This window comes from Microcaecilia unicolor, chromosome 3, assembly GCF_901765095.1.
Source record: "Microcaecilia unicolor chromosome 3, aMicUni1.1, whole genome shotgun sequence".
Classification (NCBI taxonomy): Eukaryota; Metazoa; Chordata; class Amphibia; order Gymnophiona; family Siphonopidae; genus Microcaecilia; species Microcaecilia unicolor.
The window spans coordinates 2937807-2960661 of record NC_044033.1 but is presented as its reverse complement, the minus strand read 5'-3'; the positions used below and the strand labels follow the sequence as shown (position 1 = coordinate 2960661).

At 44.0% G+C, this 22855-nt stretch overlaps 1 protein-coding gene across 1 annotated transcript in view; it reads right to left on the bottom strand.

Moving 5' to 3' along the window:
• Positions 1-1857: 1857 nt before the first annotated feature.
• LOC115464202 (tau-tubulin kinase 1-like) overlaps positions 1858-22855 on the bottom strand; it is a 124551-nt gene continuing 103553 nt past the window's right edge. The window contains exons 5-6 of the mRNA XM_030194593.1: positions 19398-19502; positions 1858-1920 (exon numbers count right to left, since the gene is read on the bottom strand). Of these exons, the coding sequence (XP_030050453.1) occupies positions 1912-1920; positions 19398-19502 (114 nt within the window). The 3' untranslated portion in view covers positions 1858-1911. The remainder of the gene's footprint in view (positions 1921-19397; positions 19503-22855) is intronic.

The following is a 22855-nucleotide window of genomic DNA, read 5'->3' as shown; positions in this document are numbered from 1 at the left end:
CTCTCTGACAGTGTAGGTTTCTTCAAGGTCCAATTAACAGACAAAATCCCCATGACTTAAAAGAGCAACCATTTTGTACACCTTCCCTTTTAGGTATACACTAGTCTTTCTTGTCAAGGACAAGTATGTCCAACTGCAGTCTGAATATCCTGAGCAACCTCCTGTATGTGCAAGAAGGATGAGCAGAAGTACTCGATCTCCAGATGCTAACTCTTGGGAGACAATCCTAAGGCAGTTCTCCAGGCACAGCCACTACAGTATGACATATCTCACTGATGTGTGAGCTCTTTAAGGCTCTAGACGTTAGCAGAGAGACGCAGACATTTCGGCTCTCATCTGCTTTGATCTTTGAACCTCAGTGGTAGTTAACAAGTTAGGGTGTCAGAGTGGAAGGTGAACTTGCTCTGCTTCAGAGCATACCCTTGAATTAAGTAACCAAAGTGACCAAGGAGCACTTAACGTGATTATGTGACCATCAATATGATAAAGGCCAGTTCCCTCAGGCTTTTCAATGAACTTGAAAGCTAGCTTCCTGCTGAAATTTCTCATACTCGTGAGGCACCCCCCCCCCCTCACACTTAAACCTGCTCATGTAAACAGCATAGAAACCACATTCTAAATGGTATGGCCTTTATCTAAACATTTATTACATTGTGACTATGTACAAGAGATGTCATCTGGCAGCACTTTAGGAGGCCCTTTTACTAAGCAGCGGTAGGTACCAGCGCCTGCCTACTGCATGCCAAAAAGCACTGCTACGGGACGCACGGAGGCATCTCGTGCCAATCAGCGTGCACTAATCCTGCGCTAAAAGCTAGATTTTATTTTTTGGTGCGGGAGGCATGGCTATGGGCAGAGAGTAGGCATGCCCAGCACTAACCAGGTAGTGCGGGTACATTGCTCCATGCTGCCCAATTAGTGCAGGAGCCCTTACCGCCTAGTAAATAGATGGCGATAAGGGTTCCTGCGGTAATGGCCACGAGCTAGTTGGAAAATTTGCATGTAACCACTACAGGAAATTAGACAAATATGGCCATTTTATCATCATGCTCAAAGTGGCCACAGCAACAAACAGCAACAGCCATTTTTGAGCATGGCTTAGTAAAAGGGCTCCTAGGTATCTCTTGAGCTTACAGACTCATTGTTTAGCCAGGTTCTGAAAAGTAACTGTGATGTCAAAGGATAAAAGATTTTCTGAACAATGAAGAGACAGAGCCAAACTGCAACCAAGGCACAAGCACCAGAGAATTAGATCAAACCCCAAACTAAGGTGGCTACGATAAAAAAAAAAAAAAATCCAACATATTTACTGAACTTGTTAAAGGGCTTGATTTATTAATGACTTTCTATACAGATAGAGGACAAAAAAAAGTCTACATGAATCAGGTCCTAAGAACAAAAAAATCCTGACTAGGAAAAGTGCTTCATAGGCCAAGATGCAGAAAAGAATTTAAAAAAAAATGTAAACGTCTACGATGGCATGCTCTTTGGATAGATGGAAACAATACTGAAGTATAGCAGGTGTGGTAGCAATGAAAAATCTATTCTGTCAGCAAATGTTTTCGAAGAAAGCTCTAGAAGAGTCCCCCTACTACACACATGATGCAGGTCATGTCTCATTTTACCTATGTGCATTCAAAAAAATCCCCCTTCCTGTAGATAAAGCACTTGGTGGGGATGAGTTCCTACATGAAGCATAAGATTGTAAACAAAGACCTTTGTATCAAAGGAAGATTGTAGTTTAAATCCAATAAATGAAAGAAAATCATAATAAATACATATTTAGCAACATAAAATATAGAACAGGAAAACAAAATATACAGAAATCAAAAATAAGCATGGAGATGGCTCACTCACAACTCACTGCTGAGGTAGTAACGAGCAGGCAGCCCCAAGGTATCAACACAGCCTTCAAAAGTACTGTAAAACAGAAAGAAACTCAATGCAAAGCAATGAAAAAAATAATATCTAAAAACTAATTACAATGTATTGCAAAGGAACTGTAAACATAAAATGCAAAACAATGATGAAAAAATATCCAACACAAATGTTTACAATGAGGTAAATACACAAAAGTTTTGCCTTGCTAGCTTAGGGAGTTAGCTGGACAAACACACTGCAATAATTCTCCTTCCACCCACACCCGCTGTCTAGCTAAATTTGGTTCAAATTCTGGCCTGCACAAAATTTAGCTTGACAAAAACTAAAGGCTGAATTGGGGATTTCTTGGGGCACTGTTAACCTTTGGCTAGTCTGTTCTGGTATTCAGCTCTAACCTGCTTAAAAAGTTATCCCAGCGAGTTTGTCCTGTTAACTTTAGAATACTCAGCCCAAATTTGTTTGGGCTGAATATCTGTACAAAATTAAACACATAAGGATCAGCTCTAATTGTAAAGATCCTGTACAATACCATCTCTTAGTATTGTATGTTGGCCACTGTCAGTCACAGTAAAGAAAAAAAAAAAAACATACTTGCATTGCCTTTTTGGGCCAATTAAGAAATTAGGTCTTACCTGCTAATTTTCTTTCCTTTAGTCCCACCAGACCAGTCCAGAACCTGTGGGTTATGCCCTTTGATCAGCAGATGAAGACAGAGAAAAGAAGTCCTGTGTGTGTTGTCCAATAAGAACACCATGCAGCCTTAGAATGCTCAGTATTTTGAATGACCAAGCAATAGATCCGGTGTTTTTCCTTTGGCTCAAAATGTTGTATTAATTCACTTGTTCAGAACCCTTATTTTATCATCCTCACTTTAATATTCCCTTATCTCGTTTGTCCTGTTTGTCTGTCCTAATTAGATAGTAAGCTCTGTCGAGCAGGGACTGTCTCTTCATGTTCAAGTGTACAGCGCTGCGTACGTCTAGCAGCGCTATAGAAATGATAAGTAGTAGTAGTAATGTTATGATCCCTTCAGAAAATAATTTTGAAGTTACATGATTAGAGAAAAATGATTGCTAAATATAAGGAAAATTTTCCTGCTCATAACTGGAACTAAAGATCAAGATTACTGTAAAATAAAGCGGCTAGCAAAGTTAAAACACAGTAAGGTCAATCTCTGGACTGGTCTTGTGGGACTAAAGGAAAGACAATTAGCAGGTAAAACTTAATTTCTCCTTCCTTACTGTCCTCATCAGGCCAATATAAAACCTGTGGAATGTAGAAAAGCTGTTCCCACGATGGATGGGATCTCAAAATCCCTGCCCAACTCACTTCAGCCCAAAAGGACAGTATACATGTGCTTTGACTTGTAGCTGAAGATATCCTGAAAATGGAAGAAGGAATAATTCTATGTTCGGACTGCAGAAACATATTGTAAGTTGTCTTCTCACCTGCTTGACCAAGAAAGAATCATTAGGGAAGGAGAAGGAAAATCCCGGGGGGGGGGGGGGGGGGGGGGGGTCACCTTCTTTACAGTTACATACATTACATTCAACTATTACTCCAAAGAGGATTACAAGACTATTTCATCCTTCCTGGATGATACACACAGAATAAGGAAAGCTATAGAATGGAAATCAAGAAAAAAGTTGAACTGATATCCTGTTATGACTGGAGGAATGTGAGCCCTTGTGCCCCGACTGAGCACGGCTAGGATAGAGTGACACTGCACTCGGTCAGGCAGCCAGACAACTCATAGCTTCACCTGGGGAGCGACTGCCGTTCCCGGGGAGTTGAGCCCCCAGGTTCGGGCAGCCACCAGGACTTCTCCTTCTTGGACAGACGATGGCCGGCCATTATCATGGGTTCCTCCTTGATTCCTTCCGAACCCTCCTCAAGGGACCCAGGTGCTTCTGGACGACGGGGCAGGCCTCTGGATCTCTGCACCACCCGTGGCGTGGCCCTCTCCTGGGCTCGTTCCTGGAACCAAATGTCGATCCTCGTGCAGCGTGCAATAAGGCCGTCCAAAGTAGCAGGAATCTCTCGGCCGGCCAATTCATCCTTTATTTGGCCGTCCAACCCCTGCCAGAAAATTGCCGTCAATGCCTCCTGGTTTCACCGGAGCTCCGCGGCCAGAGTGCAGAACCGGATGGTGTACGGCCCGACCGACCCGGAGCCCTGCTGAATCCGCAGCAGATCCCCCGAGGGAGAAGAAGGCCGGCCAGGCACATCGAACACCATCCGGAACTGCTGCAAGAACTCCTCTAGGTTCGCCAGGACGGGATTTCGCTGTTCCCACAGTGGGGATGCCCACGCCAGCGCGGGACCAGTCAGTAGAGAGATGAGGTAAGTCACGTTAATCCTGTCAGATGGGAAGGCCTCCAGTTGTAGTTCGAACAAGATCTGACATTGATTCAGAAACCCCCGGCACGCTGCGGGGGTACCATCAAAACGAGGTGGCTCTGGAACCCGCAGCCAGGCGGAGGACGACCCCGTCCCAGGGGCTGGAGGATCCGGGACCGCCTGCTGCTGGAGCGCTGGAATCTGATTGCAGACCTGGACAATGCACTGGACAAACAGGTGATTTGAGCCTGCTGCTGGTGTAGCACCTGAGCCAGGTTGGAACGCTCGGTATTGTCTGACGAGCTCATGGCTTCGGCCCACTGTTATGACTGGAGGAATGTGAGCCCTTGTGCCCCGACTGAGCACGGCTAGGATGGAGTGACACCGTACTCGGTCAGGCAGCCAGACAACCCATAGCTTTACCTGGGGAGCGACCGCCGTTCCCTGGGAGTTGAGCCCCCAGGTTCGGGCAGCCACCAGGACTTCTGGAACCGGCGGGGTTGCACGACCACTGACCAGACAGGCAGGCAAACAGACACAGTCCAAAAGCCAGGTAAATCCGTAGGTCAAAGAGTAGTCAAAAACAGTACAAGGTCAAGGCAGGCAGCAAAACAAGCGAGGTCCGGGAAACAAGCCAAGGTCTGGAACACTGGAACTGAAGATAAGGAGCACAGGCATGGACCTCAAACACAATTGAGGCCGAAGCAATGAAGGACTGGAGGCAGGACTTTAAATAGTATAGGAATCAGTCTCAAACATGTGCAGCTGATCCAAGATGGCTGCCCCCATCCGCCGAGAAGCACACCGCCCAAATATGGGCTTACTTCCTGCAGCCAGCCAACCCCAAGATGGCCACCATAAGCTGAGATGCCCATCCCAAGATGGCCGACCTATCCTGGAGAAACACCACCAAGATGGCCAACTATCTCTGCCGGACCGACTCGGCCATGCCGGCTTGGAACCAGGTGAGGAACATAACATATCCCTCTTCTTGATCATGAAAATGAAACCAAGGAACTGATCTATTTGGAAAGATTTCATCAATGTAGAAAGGACAGAGGGTTTCTGCATACAGACACATATGAAACATGAACTGAGCATGCGTAGAGTGCCAGAATCAGCGGCTGAAGTATGCCGTTGACTCGCTCACTACTCAGGCAGCACTGAGCTCAGGCCTCAGGCAGCCAGCCAACCACAGTTGAAGAGCACTTTTCCAAAACTCACTCAGTCCAGCAGCAGCAATTTTAAGAAAAATAGGTAGCAGTTTTTGGACTGAGAGTTTTGCATAGAATATTCAACACAAAGTCATTATAATACTATGGAATTAATGAGTTTTGGCACAGGAATAAAGTAAAGTAAATGAATCTCGCCTTGGTGAACAAAATTAATTGCGTAACTCGAAACTGAAAACAAACAGATTGAGTGAGTTTTGGAAAAGTGCTCTTCAATTTTTGGAGGGGAGTCTTAAAATAAGCCGCAGTTTCCTTGTAAGGTTGCTGCGGTGCACCAGGGCACCGATAAGCACAGTTTGGAACATAGTAGATGACGGCAGAAAAAGACCTGCATGGTCCATCCAGTCTGCCCAACAAGATAAACTCATATGTGCTACTTTTTGTGTATACCTTACCTTGATTTGTACCTGTCCTTTTCATGGCACAGACCGTGTAAGTCTGCACAGCACTATCCCCGCCTCCCACCCACCAGCCCCTCCTCCCACCACCGGCTCTGGCACAGACCGTATAAGTCTGCCCAGCACTATCCCCGCCTCCCACCCACCAGCCCCTCCTCCCACCACCGGCTCTGGCACACACCGTATAAGTCTGCCCAGCACTATCCCCGCATCCTGCCACCGGCTCTGCCACCCAATCTCGGCTAAGCTCCTTAGGATCCATTCCTTCTGAACAGGATTCCTTTATGCTTATCCCACGCATGTTTGAATTCCGTTACCGTTTTCATTTCCACCACCTCCTGCGGGAGGGCATTCCAAGCATCCACCACTCTCTCCGTGAAAAAATACTTCCTGACATTTTTCTTGAGTCTGCCCTCCTTCAATCTCATTTCATGTCCTCTCGTTCTACCGCCTTCCCATCTCCGGAAAAGGTTTGTTTGCGGATTAATACCTTTCAAATATTTGAACGTCTGTATCATATCACCCCTGTTCCTCCTTTCCTCCAGGGTATACATGTTCAGGTCCGCAAGTCTCTCCTCATACGTCTTGTAACGCAAATCCCATACCATCCTCGTAGCTTTTCTTTGCACCGCTTCAATTCTTTTTACATCCTTAGCAAGATACGGCCTCCAAAACTGAACACAATACTCCAGGTGGGGCCTCACCAACGACTTGTACAGGGGCATCAACACCTCTTTTCTTCTGCTGGTCACACTTCTCTCTATACAGCCTAGTAACCTTCTAGCTACGGCCACCGCCTTGTCACACTGTTTCATCGCCTTCAGATCCTCAGATACTATCACCCCAAGATCCCTCTTCCCATCCGTACCTAACAGACTCTCACCAACTAACACATACGCCTCTCTTGGATTTCTACTCCCTAAGTGCATCACTTTGCATTTCTTCGCATTGAATTTTAATTGCCAAACCTTAGACCATTCTTCTAGTTTTTTCAGATCCTTTTTCATGTTTTCCACTCCCTCCCGGGTGTCCACTCTGTTACAGATCTTAGTGTCATCCGCAAATAGGCACTTTACCTTCTAACCCTTCGGCAATGTCACTCACAAATATATTGAACAGAATTGGTCCCAGCACTTATCCCTGAGGCAAACCACTACTCACCTTTCCCTCCTCCGAGCGAATTCCATTCACCACCACCCTCTAGCTTCTGTCCGTCAACCAGTTCCTAATCCAGTTCACCACTTCGGGTCCTATCTTCAGCCCATCCAGTTTATTTAAGAGCCTCCTGTGGGGAACCGTGTTAAAAGCTTTGCTGAAATTTAAGTAGATTACGTCTATAGCTCGTCCCTGATTCAATTCTCCTGTCACCCAATCAAAGAATTCAATGAGATTCGTTTGGCACGATTTCCCTTTGGTAAAACCATGTTGTCTCGGATCTTGCAACTTATTGGCTTCCAGGAAATTCACTATCCTTTCCTTCAGCATCGCTTCCATTACTTTTCCAATAATCGAAGTGAGGCTTACCGGCCTGTAGTTTCCAGCTTCTTCCCTATCACCACTCTTGTGAAGAGGGACGGCTGCATTAGGCTATTCCTTTATTCAAGCACTGCCCAGCTCTGCTAGAAGACAAACCATTAGGCACTACAGCCTATTGCCAGAACTGGAAGGGCTGAAATTCCTAACAAATGCCACAGCAAGAAGACCAGCTTGCAATTGCGTTCTACCATTACAGGCAAAACACTTGCCACCGGAAAGGCAGTGGTTTTGCTTTGTTTTGATTCCAGCTGATAGCAAGATAACTTCCTTAGTACTTTCCAGGTTAAACTACTTTACAAACACCTTATGAAAGAGCTTTATAATTTCTCTACTAAATCCTAGCCATGGTACCACAGGTTGCCCTTCAAGCAACCGCTTATATGGCAAAAAAAAAAAAGGCCTTTGCATGCTACCGAATAAGCCCCATAGCTAGATCCCTGCCCACAACCTAATCTTGACTGACGGAAGATGCAGTAGCTAATTAACAAGAGAGACAATAAGGATTGTCTCCTTCTCTCAGAAGGAACTCCCTTAACACTGGTTAGACTGAAAAATGGTATATGGTTTATTTGAATTTGCTATACCACACAATACAGAAAGGCAGAACAATGTGGTTTACAATTCAAAACACATAAATGATTAGAAATATGAAAAGAATTACAATTCAATGTATAGGATAGTGGAAGCAGTCATTCAAATAGATCCAATCAAACACAGAAAGGGGTGAACAGACAAAGATACCAGACAAGCCTCATCAGGAAGAACACCATAAGCTAAAACCAAGTTTTAAGAAAAAAAAAAAAAAAAAGAAAGCACGGTGTCTAATTTGATCAAGAAAAAAAAAGTCCAACACTGACTAGATTCAGGTGAGGAAGAAGCCCCCTCTCAGAAGAGAGAGCTCTTTGCAGCTTACTTTTCTGGGGCAAAAAGCAGGCTCTAGTGCAAAGAATGCTTTTCTCATGATTTCACCAAAGCAACGTGACATTGCCTGGTCGGCGAGAAAGGGCTGCTTGTTGCTCAAACACAGGTGGAGATGGCCCATGCCAAGCTTTCTACCAGTTCTGTACAGGAGAAATTCCAGCAAGCCTCAATGTAAACTATTTGCCTCTATCGCTGAAGAAACAGTGCGTTGAAAAAGGATTTCTCATCTTAATGCCCTGGAATTTAGCTTAGGTGGTTAGGCTTGGAGCAGTGCTGCAGCCTCAATGGCCCCAGAGCAAAATTCGCTACCAGAGACAAAGCCTAAAGACCCAAGCTCCCTCAGAAAAGTCAGCACCGAGAAACATCTCCCCTCAACCACACTGATGTACTAGAACAGAATAAACATTGCAGAGTTACAAATAGTGTTGTCAACTCTGCCAGTCCTGAAGAACAAAAATCAATTGTCCTTCATAATTTGAAGCCTCATTTGGGAAAAAAAAGTGTTAGAAATGAGGGAGGGGAATGGAAGGATAGAAAAGCTCAAATTCCTCTGAGCTATGTCACGGCTCCAATCCAAAATATCCTTTTTTTTTTTTTTTTTTTCAAATAAAATGAGCTAAGACTTTAAAAGCACATCCCCCCCCCCCCAGCTCAACTGAAGCTCAGTTCTCCAACAGGCTCAAGAGCTTTTTCAGTGGCCAGTCCAGTTCAGCAGCTGCAGTTAGGCCATCATCCATCCTCTGAAGACAGAGAAATACTAGCATTCTAAGGCTGCACAGTGCCCTTATTGGGTGAAGCATGCAGGACTTTTTTTTCTCTGCTTCCCTCTGCTATTCGATGGGCATAATCCACAAGTTCAGGACTAGTGTGGTAAGGAGGCAAAGGAATGATTAATTTTTGTACAGAATTTTAACTGCCAAGCATTTGGCCACTGCAAGAGGTGTGAGTGTGTGTGTATATATAATTCTACCAACTCCCTCAAAGTTTTTTTTTTTAAATCTTTATTAAATATTTATATTATACACTTCAAAAGAGATAATATTGAAATTTGCAATAAACATTAGTAAAGAAACAAATTTATCCTTATTTCCATAAGTTGAAATAAATATTCTTCTATCGACCTTAATATGGAGTTAGAAATAAAGATCCAAGAAAAAGGAAATCAAATTATACATAATAATTAAATTAAGGGATACGCTCTTAACCCAATCGCTTTTCCCAAGTTATCTTAAACAGTGTGCATTTGATACTCATACTACTACATTTACATTCACTGATTCCTTTGCAATCAGAAATTCCTCCAATTGTTTGGGTTCAAAGAATTGAAAAGTCTTAGATTGGTATAATATTCTACATAGGCAAGGAAATCTAAGTACAAAATTAGCACCTAGAGCCAAAGTTCTCTGACGCAAAGTCAAAAAAGCCTTGCGTCGTTTCTGTGTCTCTCTCGACAGATCCGGATACATTCTAACTTTTGAGCCCAAAAATTCTGAATCTAATTTTCTAAAGAAAAGTCTCAAAATAACATCTCTGTCCATTTCCAGAGCAAATGTTACCACCGCAGTTGTTCGCTGAGTAATTACATCCAGAGACGATTCAAGGAAAGATGTTAAATTCATATTATCTCCCTTTTGTGCATTAGGCACATCATTGGTAACACTAGTATTAATCTGAAAATATTGTACTCTCACCAAAGGGGGCAGTGAATCTCACGACATTTCCAGAACTTCAATTAAATATTTTTTAAACATCTCTATTGTCCCTCAAAGTTTTTTAATTTGTTACAGTTGTGTGTATCATCTGCAAACAGGCAAACATTTCCTTATAACCCCTTCACAACATTGCTTTTGTCATCCTGACTTTTCCCCTTTTCTCGTTTAGCTGTACCAGATATTCCTCCCTATACTCTTATTTTTGAGATCTTTTGTATTTTTCAATGTTAAGCTTGTTGACCTTGACTTTTTCAGCCTCCTGTGTTTTTAAAAAAAAACAAATAAAGAATAATTCTTTTACAAAATATCCCCATACAAATTGGTAATATAAGTGACCACTAAAGATCCTACCATCATTCTTTTCACTTGTTTATAAAAAGTGTTTATTAATCCAAAAGTTACAGTTCAAGAGTACTAGATTACATAAAAACTGGGGGCTGTGTGCTTCAGAAATAACAAAAAAGGTGAAACCTTAAGGAATATTCATTTATAACAAATCAATGGCAATTGTTACTAAAGACTTTGGATTAGAGAACTAAAGCATATTAAATGTCAGGCATTAAATTTACACTAGAAATATATAAATGTCCAAGAGTTTCAGAAGTATGAGCTCAAAACTTTCAACTACTGGCATTTAAAAAAAAAAATCTACAAATCAGAACAATGGAAGTTTGTTGTATAAAAAGTACCTTCAGTGTTTACATGAAGCATAAACACAAATGTTCAGAAAGAATTGCACATATATGTTTTCTAACGTTTGAGGTACTATTATGTTGTACTTTTCCTCAAACAATTGTAAGCCACATAGCCTGTCTTGGTGGGATTATGCAGGATATAAATGTTCACAATAAATAAATAAAATCCATGCATAACCACTGGAAAGAAGCGTATACTAATGCCCAGGATAGAAGATGGTCAAGAGGAAAAGGGGAAAGAAAAAACAATCACCTCTATCCTCTCAGGGAGGGAAACTGGTATAGTAATGTAATTAGTTATGCAAGCCCTGGAGTGAAGTACAGAGCTGAACCATCCAATGGAGGAGAGGGTCTTGCAGTTGTGGTTGCCCTAGACAAGATTACAATCTCAGTCTGGATAGACATTCCTCCCCACTGATACTAAGACTGCCCAATCAAATGCCAAATGACATGACTGTGCACAGAATGTTGGCTGTGAATACCAACACTGCTGATGAGAGAAGAATTCAGCTGAAGGATGGTGGGCCTGCTCTGCAGCGGAAAAGTTCCTCTTTGCCGGATTCCCTGCCTTACAATCAATGACGGTTCATGGAGTACAGGCTGTATTAATGGCAAGATCTGCTAAAAGAAGCCTCCTGCACACCCACCTAAGAGGGACGTCTGAACTACTGGCTTAGGTCAGTTTCACTCAAGACAGGACTGCTACTGATACGTTGCATTCCATTTGGTTGGCGTTCTTGTATAGAAACTTCTCTTGTAAATCATATTGACAGTGTCCTAAATTTTTCTGTGGGAATGGAGCAGATATCTGTAATGAAACAAGAACCAGCCAATCCAGAAACAAAAATGGAGCTGGAGAACCAGAACATTGATAATCTGAAGAAGCGTGATACTTCATTGATTAACAACTAGTTGTTGAATACCATAAGCTAGAAGACTTTGAAAATTACAGTCAAAGGCTCAACTTGCAGTTTGTTAGTTTTCCAGTAGAGGATGGTTCCGCTCCAATAAACATTTTTCCATCATACATGAAGATGCTGAAAGTCTCATCAGAGACTATTCCCCCAATCACTAGAGCTTTCTGTGACCCCCACCTCCAAGAATTGACCACCTGCCCTACTGTTACATTTATATTTCACAGTGGCAAATTTACCTCAGGCAGGTTGTCTCTCTCTAAAGAAGGGGTGGATATTCAAAAGAATAAAACCAACCTCATCCTAAAACCTCAAAGGAAATAGGAGGAAAATTCTAAGTCAGTGGTTCCCAAACCTGGTCCTGGAGGCACACCACTTAGGTTTTCATGAGAAAGATTTGCATGCAGTGGAGGTAGTGCATATAAACCTCTCTCATGAATATTCATTCTGGATAACCTGAAACTCTGACTACCTGGGGTGCCTCCAGGACCAGGTTTGGGAACTACTGTTCTAAGTTAAATATTAGCTTCAGAGAAAGAGTAGTTACTTACCTGTAACAGGTGTTCTCCGAAGACAGCAGGCTGCATATTCTCACAAGTGGGGTGACGCCACGTCGGCCCCGGAGGATTTTAAAGCAAAATCTCAAAATCTCTTTACGGCGTTCCGTCGCGCGAGCGATCGTACTGCGCATGTGCGCACACCTCTTCCCGCTCGCCGTGCGGACACGCCCCTCAGTTAAATCCAAAAGATGGAGGAGACAACTCCAAAAGGGGAAGGTGGGAGGGTTTGTGAGAATATGCAGCCTGCTGTCTTCGGAGAACACCTGTTACAGGTAAGTAACTACTCTTTCTCCAAAGACAAGCAGGCTGATATTCTCACAAGTGGGGTATCCCTAGCTTCCAGGCTTACACAACACAACAAACAGTGGTCAATTGAGTCTCGCAACGGCGAGGCCAGAATAAAATTGACCTGAAAAGAAGAAATATCTAAATGAGTGTAGCCTGGAACAGAACAAAAATGGGCTTAGGAGGGTTGGAGTTGGATTCTAAACCCCAAAGAAGTTCTGCAGCCCCGACTGCCCAAACCGACTGACGAGTCGGCTATTGCTGAAGGCAGTAGTAAGATGAAAATGTGTGGACTGATGACCACACCGCAGCTTTGCAGATCTCTTCAATAGTGACTGATCTTAGATGAGCCACCGACTCAGCCATGGCTCTAATTTTGTGAGCCGTGACATGGCCTTCTAGAGTCAGTCCAGCTTGGACAAAAATGAAGGAGATGCACTCTGCTATCCAAGAAGAAATTATGCAGTTTCCGACAGCAACTGGCATTAAAAGAAATAAACAACTGGGCGGACCGTCCGAGGGAGCTCGTCTGCTCCACGCAAAAAGTGCGGAGCTTGCTTTCGCCAGGGCTTGTAAGATGAGGGAGAAAGAATGTTGGCAAGACAACTGACTGGATCAGCTGGTACTCTGATACCAGCGCCAGTAAGAACTTTGTCTGCATGCAGAGAACTACTCTGTTAAGATGAGAAGTAAGGTAAGGCGCTTGAGCTACTAGAGACCGAAGCTCACCGACCTTACGAGTTGAAGGAACAGCCACTAAGGAAAACGACCTTCCAGGTCCAATACTTCAGATGGCAGGAATCCAGTGGCCCGAATTGAGCTTGCAGCAGCTGGATGAAAACGACATTGGGACCCCAAGATACTGGATAAGGAGTGATAGGAACTCTGACCGAAGCATAAGAGCCAACTGTCAAAATTATTGTGGGTGCTAAGCCCAACAGAAATAATCTCCCCTAGACACATACAAGGAATTCTCTCAATATTGGGGGAGAGATAAACCTCTCGTGAAGTGGACAGCTAAAGGCTGACCTTTCACACGTTGATGATAAGCTCTATTGCACAAAGATGAATACTGACAGAGTTGGTCTTGAGACCAGACTCAGACAGGTGTAGAAAGAACTCAAGCAAGGTCTGTATAAGACAAGATGCAGGATCTAGGGCCTTGCTGTCACACTAGACGGCAAACCTCTTCCATGAAAAAGAATAACACCTCTTTGTGAAATCTTTTCTGAAAGCAAGCAAGAGTCGGGAGACACTCTGGAAAACTCAACGAAACCCCACTGTCAACATCCAGACCGTGTGAGCCAGAGATTGGAGGTTGGGATGTAGAAGTGCCCTCTCGTTCTGCGTAATGAGAGCTGGAAAACATTCCAACTCCAGAAGAAGAGGGAATCCTATCTGACGCAGCTAGAAAAGAGCAATCAGAATCATGGCTCCACAATCTTGCTTGAGAAACAGCAAAGTCTTTTCCACCAGATGTATGGGAGGATACGCATACGGAAAACCTGTCTCCCAAAGAAGGAGAAAGGCATCCGATGGTAGCCTGCCGTGAACCTGCAGCCTGGAACAGAACTGAGGGACTTTGCGATTGGACTAAGTAGCAAAAAGATCCACTGAGGGGTCTTTCGAACTATAGGCATGCTCAACTGTAGCATTATCCTGCTCAGCCTGTCGGCCAGACTGCTGTTTACGCCAATTAGATAAGTGGCTTGGAGAAAACATGCCGCATTGCGGGCCCACCGCTACATCTGCATGGCATCCTAACTCAGAGGGCAAGATCCAGTACTCCTTTGTTATCGAGTACATCACAACCCGATTGTTTGTTGAATTAAAATAATTTGGTTGGATAGCCAGGAGGGATGCAACCTTCGTCAGCAGCTTTTGACTGAGTAAGATGCCTCAGAATCAAAATAGAGAGAATTAACCACCTCTGAGGGGGATACCGAAGACTGGCGAACAGTCGGGTTACATCCTCTAGATACCCTAAACTTGATACCACTGGGAAGCTAGGATGCACTGAGCGGATGTCATGTGCAAAAGTGCCATGGGAGTTACATGAACTGCGGAAGCCATGTGTCTAGAAGTCTCAATATGTACTGTGCTGTAATCTGTTGAGACGGGCAATCATCGTGTTAAGGGAACACATGCACTCCCAGTCCATGAAGATACGCTGCAACAACAGCCAGGCACTAGGAAAAAAACATACTCTGGATGCAAAGAGAGTATAAGTATCCTGTAAATCCAGAGAGCATAACCAATCGTTTTCCTGAAGTATGGGAAGAAGGATGCCCAGGGAAAGCATCCCGAACCAAATCTGTTTAGGCCCCTTATGTCTATGATGGGACGCAACCCACAAAGAAAGACCTGGAATAGAATCTCAACCCTTCTTGCCCTGGTGGAACGGGCTCGACTGCATTGGCGCTGAGAAAAACAGAGAGTTCCTCTGCAAGTACTCACTTTTGATGGAAGCTAAAGGATTAAGCTTCCAATGAACAATGTGGAGGGTTTGATTCCAGATTGAGAATGTATCCTAACCGGACTAGTTGAAAAACCCCACCGGTTGGAGGATAATGAAGTCACCTTTGGTGGAGAAAATGTAAACTTCCCCCCGACAAGCAGAATGGCCGGTACGGACATTTTTTTTTTTTTTTTTTTTAGTGGCTATACTGAATTGGAGCCAGTCAAAAACCCCTCTGTTTCCTGGGGAATAGCTGCAGGGGCCTGATTAGGTGCACGCCGCTGACTAGAACGAGCGTGCTGAGGCATAGCCCGAACCGGCTGTCGAGAAGTAGGAGTATAGGTACGACCCCTTAAGGCACAAGGAAACCTACTCCTCTCTCTAAAGAACTTCCAAGATGAGGAAGTGTATGTACAGCATATCTACAGTTTTCTGCTGAGTCTCCTCCTCCAGGAGAGAGGCACACAGTCATGAGAGTCTGCGCATCACTGTACCTAGAGCAGAAATCTAGGTGTTACATTACAAGTGTCGAAAATGCCCTTGGACAGGAACCTGCGACACACCGTGTGCTACCTGACCACTTGGTGAAAAGGTGTAGCCTACTCCGGTGGGAATGCTCGTAAAGATCTGACAAGACTTGATTTGGGATGCGATCATGCCAGCCTGGTACGCCATTCTCCAAAAGAGGCTAAGGATGTATGCTCTGGCCCCGGGGGCGCCAAAGTAAGTTCTTAAAACTCCTATCTGTTCTGAGTGCAGAAGACTCAGGTGAAGATAGTAGTCCAGGACCTCTAGCATCTGGGCATTGGGATTCACAATCTCCACTGTAATGTCAGATGACCATCATTGAACTGAACTAACTACTCAAACGGAGCAGCTCAGATCCAAACACATCCGATATGGAGGCTACTATGGGTCGAGAAGTTGCCCCAGTAGGGTGCGAACACCCATACCAGAGGCAGCATCGGTGAAGGAGACCAGGTGAAAAGCCAGATGCCGCAGGAGGCGGTAGCACCCATGGCACCGACGGTACCGATGATACACATGGTACCGATGGACCCCGGTACCATGGTACTTGGTACCGATGATAGTCATGGTATCTGGTATCGATGGTACCCATGATACCTGGTACCGATGGTAACCATGACATGTGGTACCAATGGTACCCATGATATCCGGCACCAACAGCACCGACGGTACACATGGCACTGACGGTGCTCATGACACCTGGTACCAATGGCACCCATGGCACCGATGGTACCTGGTCATGATATCTGGTATCGATGGTACTCATGTGCCGACGGCATCCATGATACCTGATACCCATGTATCCACGGTACCGACGATACCTGATACTATGGTACCGATGGCAGTCATGATACTCGGTACCGATGGGCGATGATACCTGGTACCGATAGTCGATGGTGCCCATGATACCTGGTGCCGATGGTGCCCATGATTCCCGGTACCGACAGCACCCATGGCACCGATGACACTCGGCATCAACGGCACCCATGGTACCGATGATACCCGGTGCCGACGGGACCCATGGTACCGATGATACCCGGTACCGACGGGACCCATGACACCGACCATGGTACCAATGTAGTTGGCATCGATACTCCTCGGTACCGACGCACCGATGATATTCGGTACCGACAGTACCCATGGCACCGATGATACTCGGTACCGACGGCACTCATGGCACCGATGATACCCGGTACCGACAGCACCCATGGCACCGATGACACTCGGCATCGACGGCGCCCATGGTACCGATGATACCCGGTGCCGACGGGACCCATGGTACCGATGATACCCGGTACCGACGGGACCCATGACACCGACCATGGTACCAATGTAGTTGGCATCGATACTCCTCGGTACCGACGCACCGATGATATTCGGTACCGACAGTACCCATGGCACCGATGATACTCGGTACCGATGGCACTCATGGCACCGATGATACCCGGTACCGACTGCACCCATGGCACCGATGACACTCGGCATCGACGGCACCCATGGTACCGATGATACCCGGTGCCGACGGGACCCATGGTACCGATACCTGGTACCGACGTACCGGTGCATCGACGTCCAATGCCAGGATACCTCCATAACAGAGGGAGCAACGCTCTCGGCACCGACTGATGTCTGAAGCCCGGATACCTCCATAACCGAGGGAGCAAAGCTCTGGGCATCTCCTTTGGGCATCCCTGGCAGAGTAGAATACGTCTCGTTACTTTGAGACACTACTTGCGCTTCACAGGGAGATGATCCGGCCCAAGACACATCCGCCGATGCGCCCGAATGACCTGCCAAGCAGGAGGCGCCGAGGCAGGTGGAGACCTATTCGATGCATAACTATACCCAGCGTGCATCGGTCTCTGTCGGACTCCAGAATGATCTCCTTTGGGCATCCCTGGCAGAGTAGAATACGTCTCGTTTCTTTGAGACACTACTTGCGCTTCAAAGGGAGATGATCCGGCCCAAGACACGTCCTCCGATGCGCCCGAATGACCTGCAGAGCAGGAGGCGCCGAGGCGGGTGGAGACTCACTTCAAAGGTTACACCACTGATATTGTGTCACCAGGTTGCCCATTCAGTGGCTGACCAGGGATGCACCTGCTTAGGTTCCTGGTTTTTCCTGTGACATACACCTTTACCACTTGTGGGGCTTAAAGACAGTGGTGTGCTGGAGCAGGCTGTCACAGCTCTGGAGAGCCGTTTGTAAAGTTTTAATAAATGGATCATAAAAATGTGGGCTTGTTTAGTTTGCTGGCTAGAGAGAGCCCACAGATAACAATATACCAGCACTTTCAAGAAAAAAGAAAAGAGAAGCTTATATGCTTTGTTCAGGCACAGCCCCTTGTGACTCTGGCAATTACTTAAATTTTTTCTTGCCTCAGGTACAAAAAATACCTGTATATATAAGCCACAATGAGCCTGCCATGAAAAGTACAAATGAAAAAATAAAAAAGAGATTTAACTCCGAAGACCTGAAGAAAACACGAAGCCCTAACGAACTCCGTGTCTCCTCAGACGCGGAAAAAGAAAAACTGAGGGGCGTGTCCGCACGGCGAGCGGGAAGAGGTGTGCGCACATGCGCAGTATGATCGCTCGCGCGACGGAACGCCGTAAAGAGATTTTGAGATTTTGCTTTAAAATCCTCCGGGGCCGACGTGGCGTCACCCCACTTGTGAGAATATCAGCCTGCTTGTCTTTGGAGAAAAGATGTTACCTCTGAATCTATAAATGAAGGACTAAGATAATAAACATGACAAAAAATATCCTTAACTGAATATATGTATTACAGCAGATGGAATCCACATTTTTAAACTTTAAACTGCCCAAATTCTAAATAAAATTCAGGTGAATTTTTACAATATATGGTATCTCAAATAATTTTCACCTTAAACCAAGTTCTTGGATATCACAATGCAAACACTTCTTGTCACTGGACTTTATTATAATAAATAATCTAACTACAAGTCAGCTGTTACTCCAATATCAGATTAAGTATCTTAACTTTGTTACTCTACTGGTTAATTTTCAGTCTTAAACTAGCTAAATACCAAGAACTGATTCTTTTCTCTTTCCTATTTTACTAAAATATATTTTTTCTTTTCTTTCAGTTAAGTGTTTTTCTTGTCTGTCTAACAATGCCACTTATTTTTTGATGGGTTTTCTCCTTTCTTATATTCAGTTCTTCATCTATCTTTATGGGCATGTTATCCAGAGAAGATGGTTGAAGCACAGTAGTGAACGTAAAGATGGCAGCACCAACTCCCTATCTTTAAAAATCAATTTAAAAACTGTAAATCTTCTTCTTGTGTTCCTCAAAATTAACTTTTCCAATAAACTGGAAAATACTAGCCCAACGCAATAAAAGGATAATTTAAAATGTCTATAACTAAACCCCTCTACCAAGTAGGGTACTCCAACTCAAAAAAAGTCCACAACTCAGCACAGCACTACTTCTGCTTCACTGCCTCACACTTCCAAGTTAAAATGCACAGGAACTTCTCTCAAATTTTTAATTCAAAAATTTCCTAAGAACATAAGAACTGCCAAACTGAAGACCCGTATTCTGTTTCCAACAGTGGCCAATCCAGGTCACAAGTATCTGGCAAGACCCCAGAACAGAAAAACAGATTTTTATGCTGCTTATCCTAAAAATAATAGAGCAAAACAAAAAATGTAGTAGAGAATATTCTAGGAGTAACCCTATAATCTTGTCAAGTTTGGAATGTTTCCAGAACCAGGTTAGGAATTAGTTCTTATGAATATAGCAACCTTAGCCCTAGAACAACACATGATATCCTTGCAGGGGTCAAAAGTGCAATGCTACAGCAGCATATGGTACTTCTCCTGTAAAAAGATCAAAGGCAATAAAAATTACAGAATTCCACGTCTTATAGCAAAAGCATAAACACAGCAACATTTAGATGTATTCACTTACTGGCCTCACTTCCCCATTGGTGTTGGTGTATTGTCGAGCAAGGCCAAAATCCAACATGTAGCATTTCCTGTAGGTTGAAGGCAATCGGCCCATGGCAAAATTGGACTGGGAAAATAAATTTAAAAAATCACACACTTTCAGCTAATTTCAGTACACAAAAAGCTGCATGACCACTATATTAGCAATTCTGCAAATGTTATGCACCATCGACACATGCAAAATCAAAAATCAGGCCACCCAAAAAAACACAAATCAGCTCAGTGGTATTCTATAATGTAAGAACAGGTGCTCATATGTGCAGCAAGTCACACACATGTACCTACCCCAAAAAGAGGGGGGGGGGGGGGGGGGATGTTTCGGACACACCATAGGTGTGTACTGGGAGGGACCAGCAATTGAGTATGCAGGATGTAAACTTTGTTCCACTTTGTGAACAGAAAAAGTGCATTTTCTTATAGGATTAAATCAACATACTCAATACAGTCGCCTAACCATATAAGCATTCTAAATAATTTAGGATTTAAACTTCAGGCATGTGGGGGTGGGGGGTCGGTGCCAGGCAAAATAGTGGAAACTATTACAAAGAATAAAATTACAGAACACATAGACAAACATGGTTTAATGGGACAGAGTCAGCATGGGTTCAGTCGAGGGAAGACTTGCTTCACCAATTTGCTTCATTTCTTTGAATGCGTGAATAAAAATGTGGATAAAGGTGAGCCAGTTGATGTAATGTATCTAGATTTTCAAAAAGCTTTTGATAAAGTTCCTCATGAGAGACTCCTGAGAAACTTAAACTCATGGGATAGGAGGCAAGGTTCTGGTGTGGATTAGGAATTGGTTATTGGACAGAAAACAGAGGGTAGGGTTAAATGGTCATTTCTCTCAATGGAGGAGGGTAAACAGTGGAGTGCCGCAGGGATCTGTACTGGGACCGGTACTATTTAACATATTTATAAATGATATGGAAATCAGAGGTGATCAAATTTGCAGATGATACAAAACTATTCAAGGTTGTTAAAACACATGCAGACTGTGAAATATTGCAGGAAGACTTTAGGAAATTGGAAGACTGGGCATCCAAATGGCAGAAGAAATTTAATATGGACAAATGCAAGGTGATGCACATTCGAAAGAATAATCCGAATTATTGTTACCTGATGTTAAGGACCACCTTGGGGATCACTACTACTACTACTTATCATTTCTATAGCGCCACAAGACGTACGCAGTGCTGTACACTTGAACATGAAGAGACAGTCCCTGCTCGACAGAGCTTACAATCTAATCAGCACTCAAGAAAAAGATCTGGGTGTCATTGTAGATAATACATTGAAATCTTCTGGTCAGTGTGTGGCAACAACCAAAAATGCACATAGGATGCTAGGAATTATTAGGAAAGGGATAGTGAATAAGACCAAAAACACTACAATGTCTCTGTATTGCTCTACGGTGCGTCTGCACTTTGAGTGTTCAGTTCTGGTCGCCGTAACTCAAAAAAGATACAGCGGAATTGGGATGGAACTCCTCTCATATGAGAAAAGGCTAAAGAGGTTAGGGCTCTTCAGCTTGGAAAAAGAGACGGATGAGGGGAGATATGATTGAGGTCTACAAAATCATGAGTGGTGTAGAACGAGTAGAAGTAAATTGATTCTTTACTCGTTCTAAAAGTAGAAAAACTAGGGGACACAAAGTTACATGGAAATACTTTTAAAACAAATAGGAAGAAATATTTTTTCACTCAACAAATAGTTAAGCTCTGGAACTCTTTGCTGGAGAATGTGGTAAGAGCGGTTAGTGTATCTGGGTTTAAAACGGATTTGGACAAATTCCTGGAGGAAACGTCCATAGTCTGCTATTGAGATAGACATTGCCCTGGGATTTGTAGTATGGAGTGTTGCCATGATTTGGGTTTCTGCCATGTACTTGTGACCTGGCTTGGCCACTGTTTGGAAAACAGGATACTGGGCTAGATGGACCATTGGTCTGACCCAGTACGGCTACTCTTATGTTCTTATGACTATAGAGACACGAAGGAACTATACAAGATTATAAATATTCTAACACCAAACTCTTGACAAAAGCAAACGAGGATCCCCTGCCAGCAAACAAACTCACCAGATTCTTCGAAGAGAAAATCCTTAAACTAAGGAACAGCATTGCACAGGATGACACAAACTTTGAAAACATCATAGATGAACTTGATCACCCACCAGAAAAAGCCCCAGCTAATAGGACATGGATCACTTTCACACAACCCACAAATGAACTAGTAGCACAAGCGTTAAGAAAATTCTCCTCCGTCTGCTGCATGCTAGATACATGTCCCAACTATGTACTAAAAGTTGCCCCTGACCGATTCATAGACCAACTCACCTCCCATCTGAGTTACATGTTTCAGGAGGGCAGCTTCCCAATGGAAAAAGAAGTAGAGGAGTGGCCTAGTGGTTAGGGTGGTGGACTTTGGTCCTGGGGAACTGAGTTCGATTCCCAATTCTGGCACAGGCAGCTCCTTGTGACTCTGGGCAAGTCACTTAACCCTCCACTGCCCCATGTAAGCCGCATTGAGCCTGCCATGAGTGGGAAAGCACGGGGTACAAATGTAACAAACAAAAAATCCCAAAAGATGCCAAGAAAAACATCAACAATGCCTCGAACTACAGGCCAGTGACATCCATACCTCTAACAACAAAAATAATGGAAGGCAAAGTGGCCAACCAATTAAAACAGACTACATCAACAAATTCTCCATACTATACAAATCCCAATCAGGCTTCAGATCTTACCACAGCACTGAAACAGTGCTTATTACGCTATTGGCTAACTTCAAAAAGGAAATCACAAATGGAAAAAACATTCTTCTATTACAATTTGACATGTCAATTGCATTTGACATGGTCAACCACCAAATTCTCAAAAGAATATTTGACAAAATCAGCATTGGACGGAAGGCGCTTAAATGTCTCCTTGGATTCCTAACTACCAGACTCTACCATGTGAAGATAAATTTCTTTCTCTCCACTCCATGGAAAGCCGAATGCGAGGTACCCCAGGGCTCACCACTCTCTACAATTCTATTCAACCTAATGATGACGCCCCCACTCCCTTGCCAGATCACTATCCAAACATGGATTCAACCTCCTGATATATACTGATGACGTGTCTATCTATACCCCTTTTAGAAACAATCTAAATGAAATCATGAAAAGGATCAAAGACAGCCTAAACATAATGGAATCTTGGGCATCATTGTTCAAGCTCAAATTTAAAAAAGGAAAAAATACACTGCCTAATCATCTCATCCCCACACAATACCGACCACTTCTTAAATATCACTGTCATGGGTACATCCCTCCCAATATACAACAGTCTAAAAATCCTTGGAGTCACTATAGACCGCAATCTATCATTCAACAAAACAAATCTCAAACACTACGATGAAAATGTTTCAAACCATG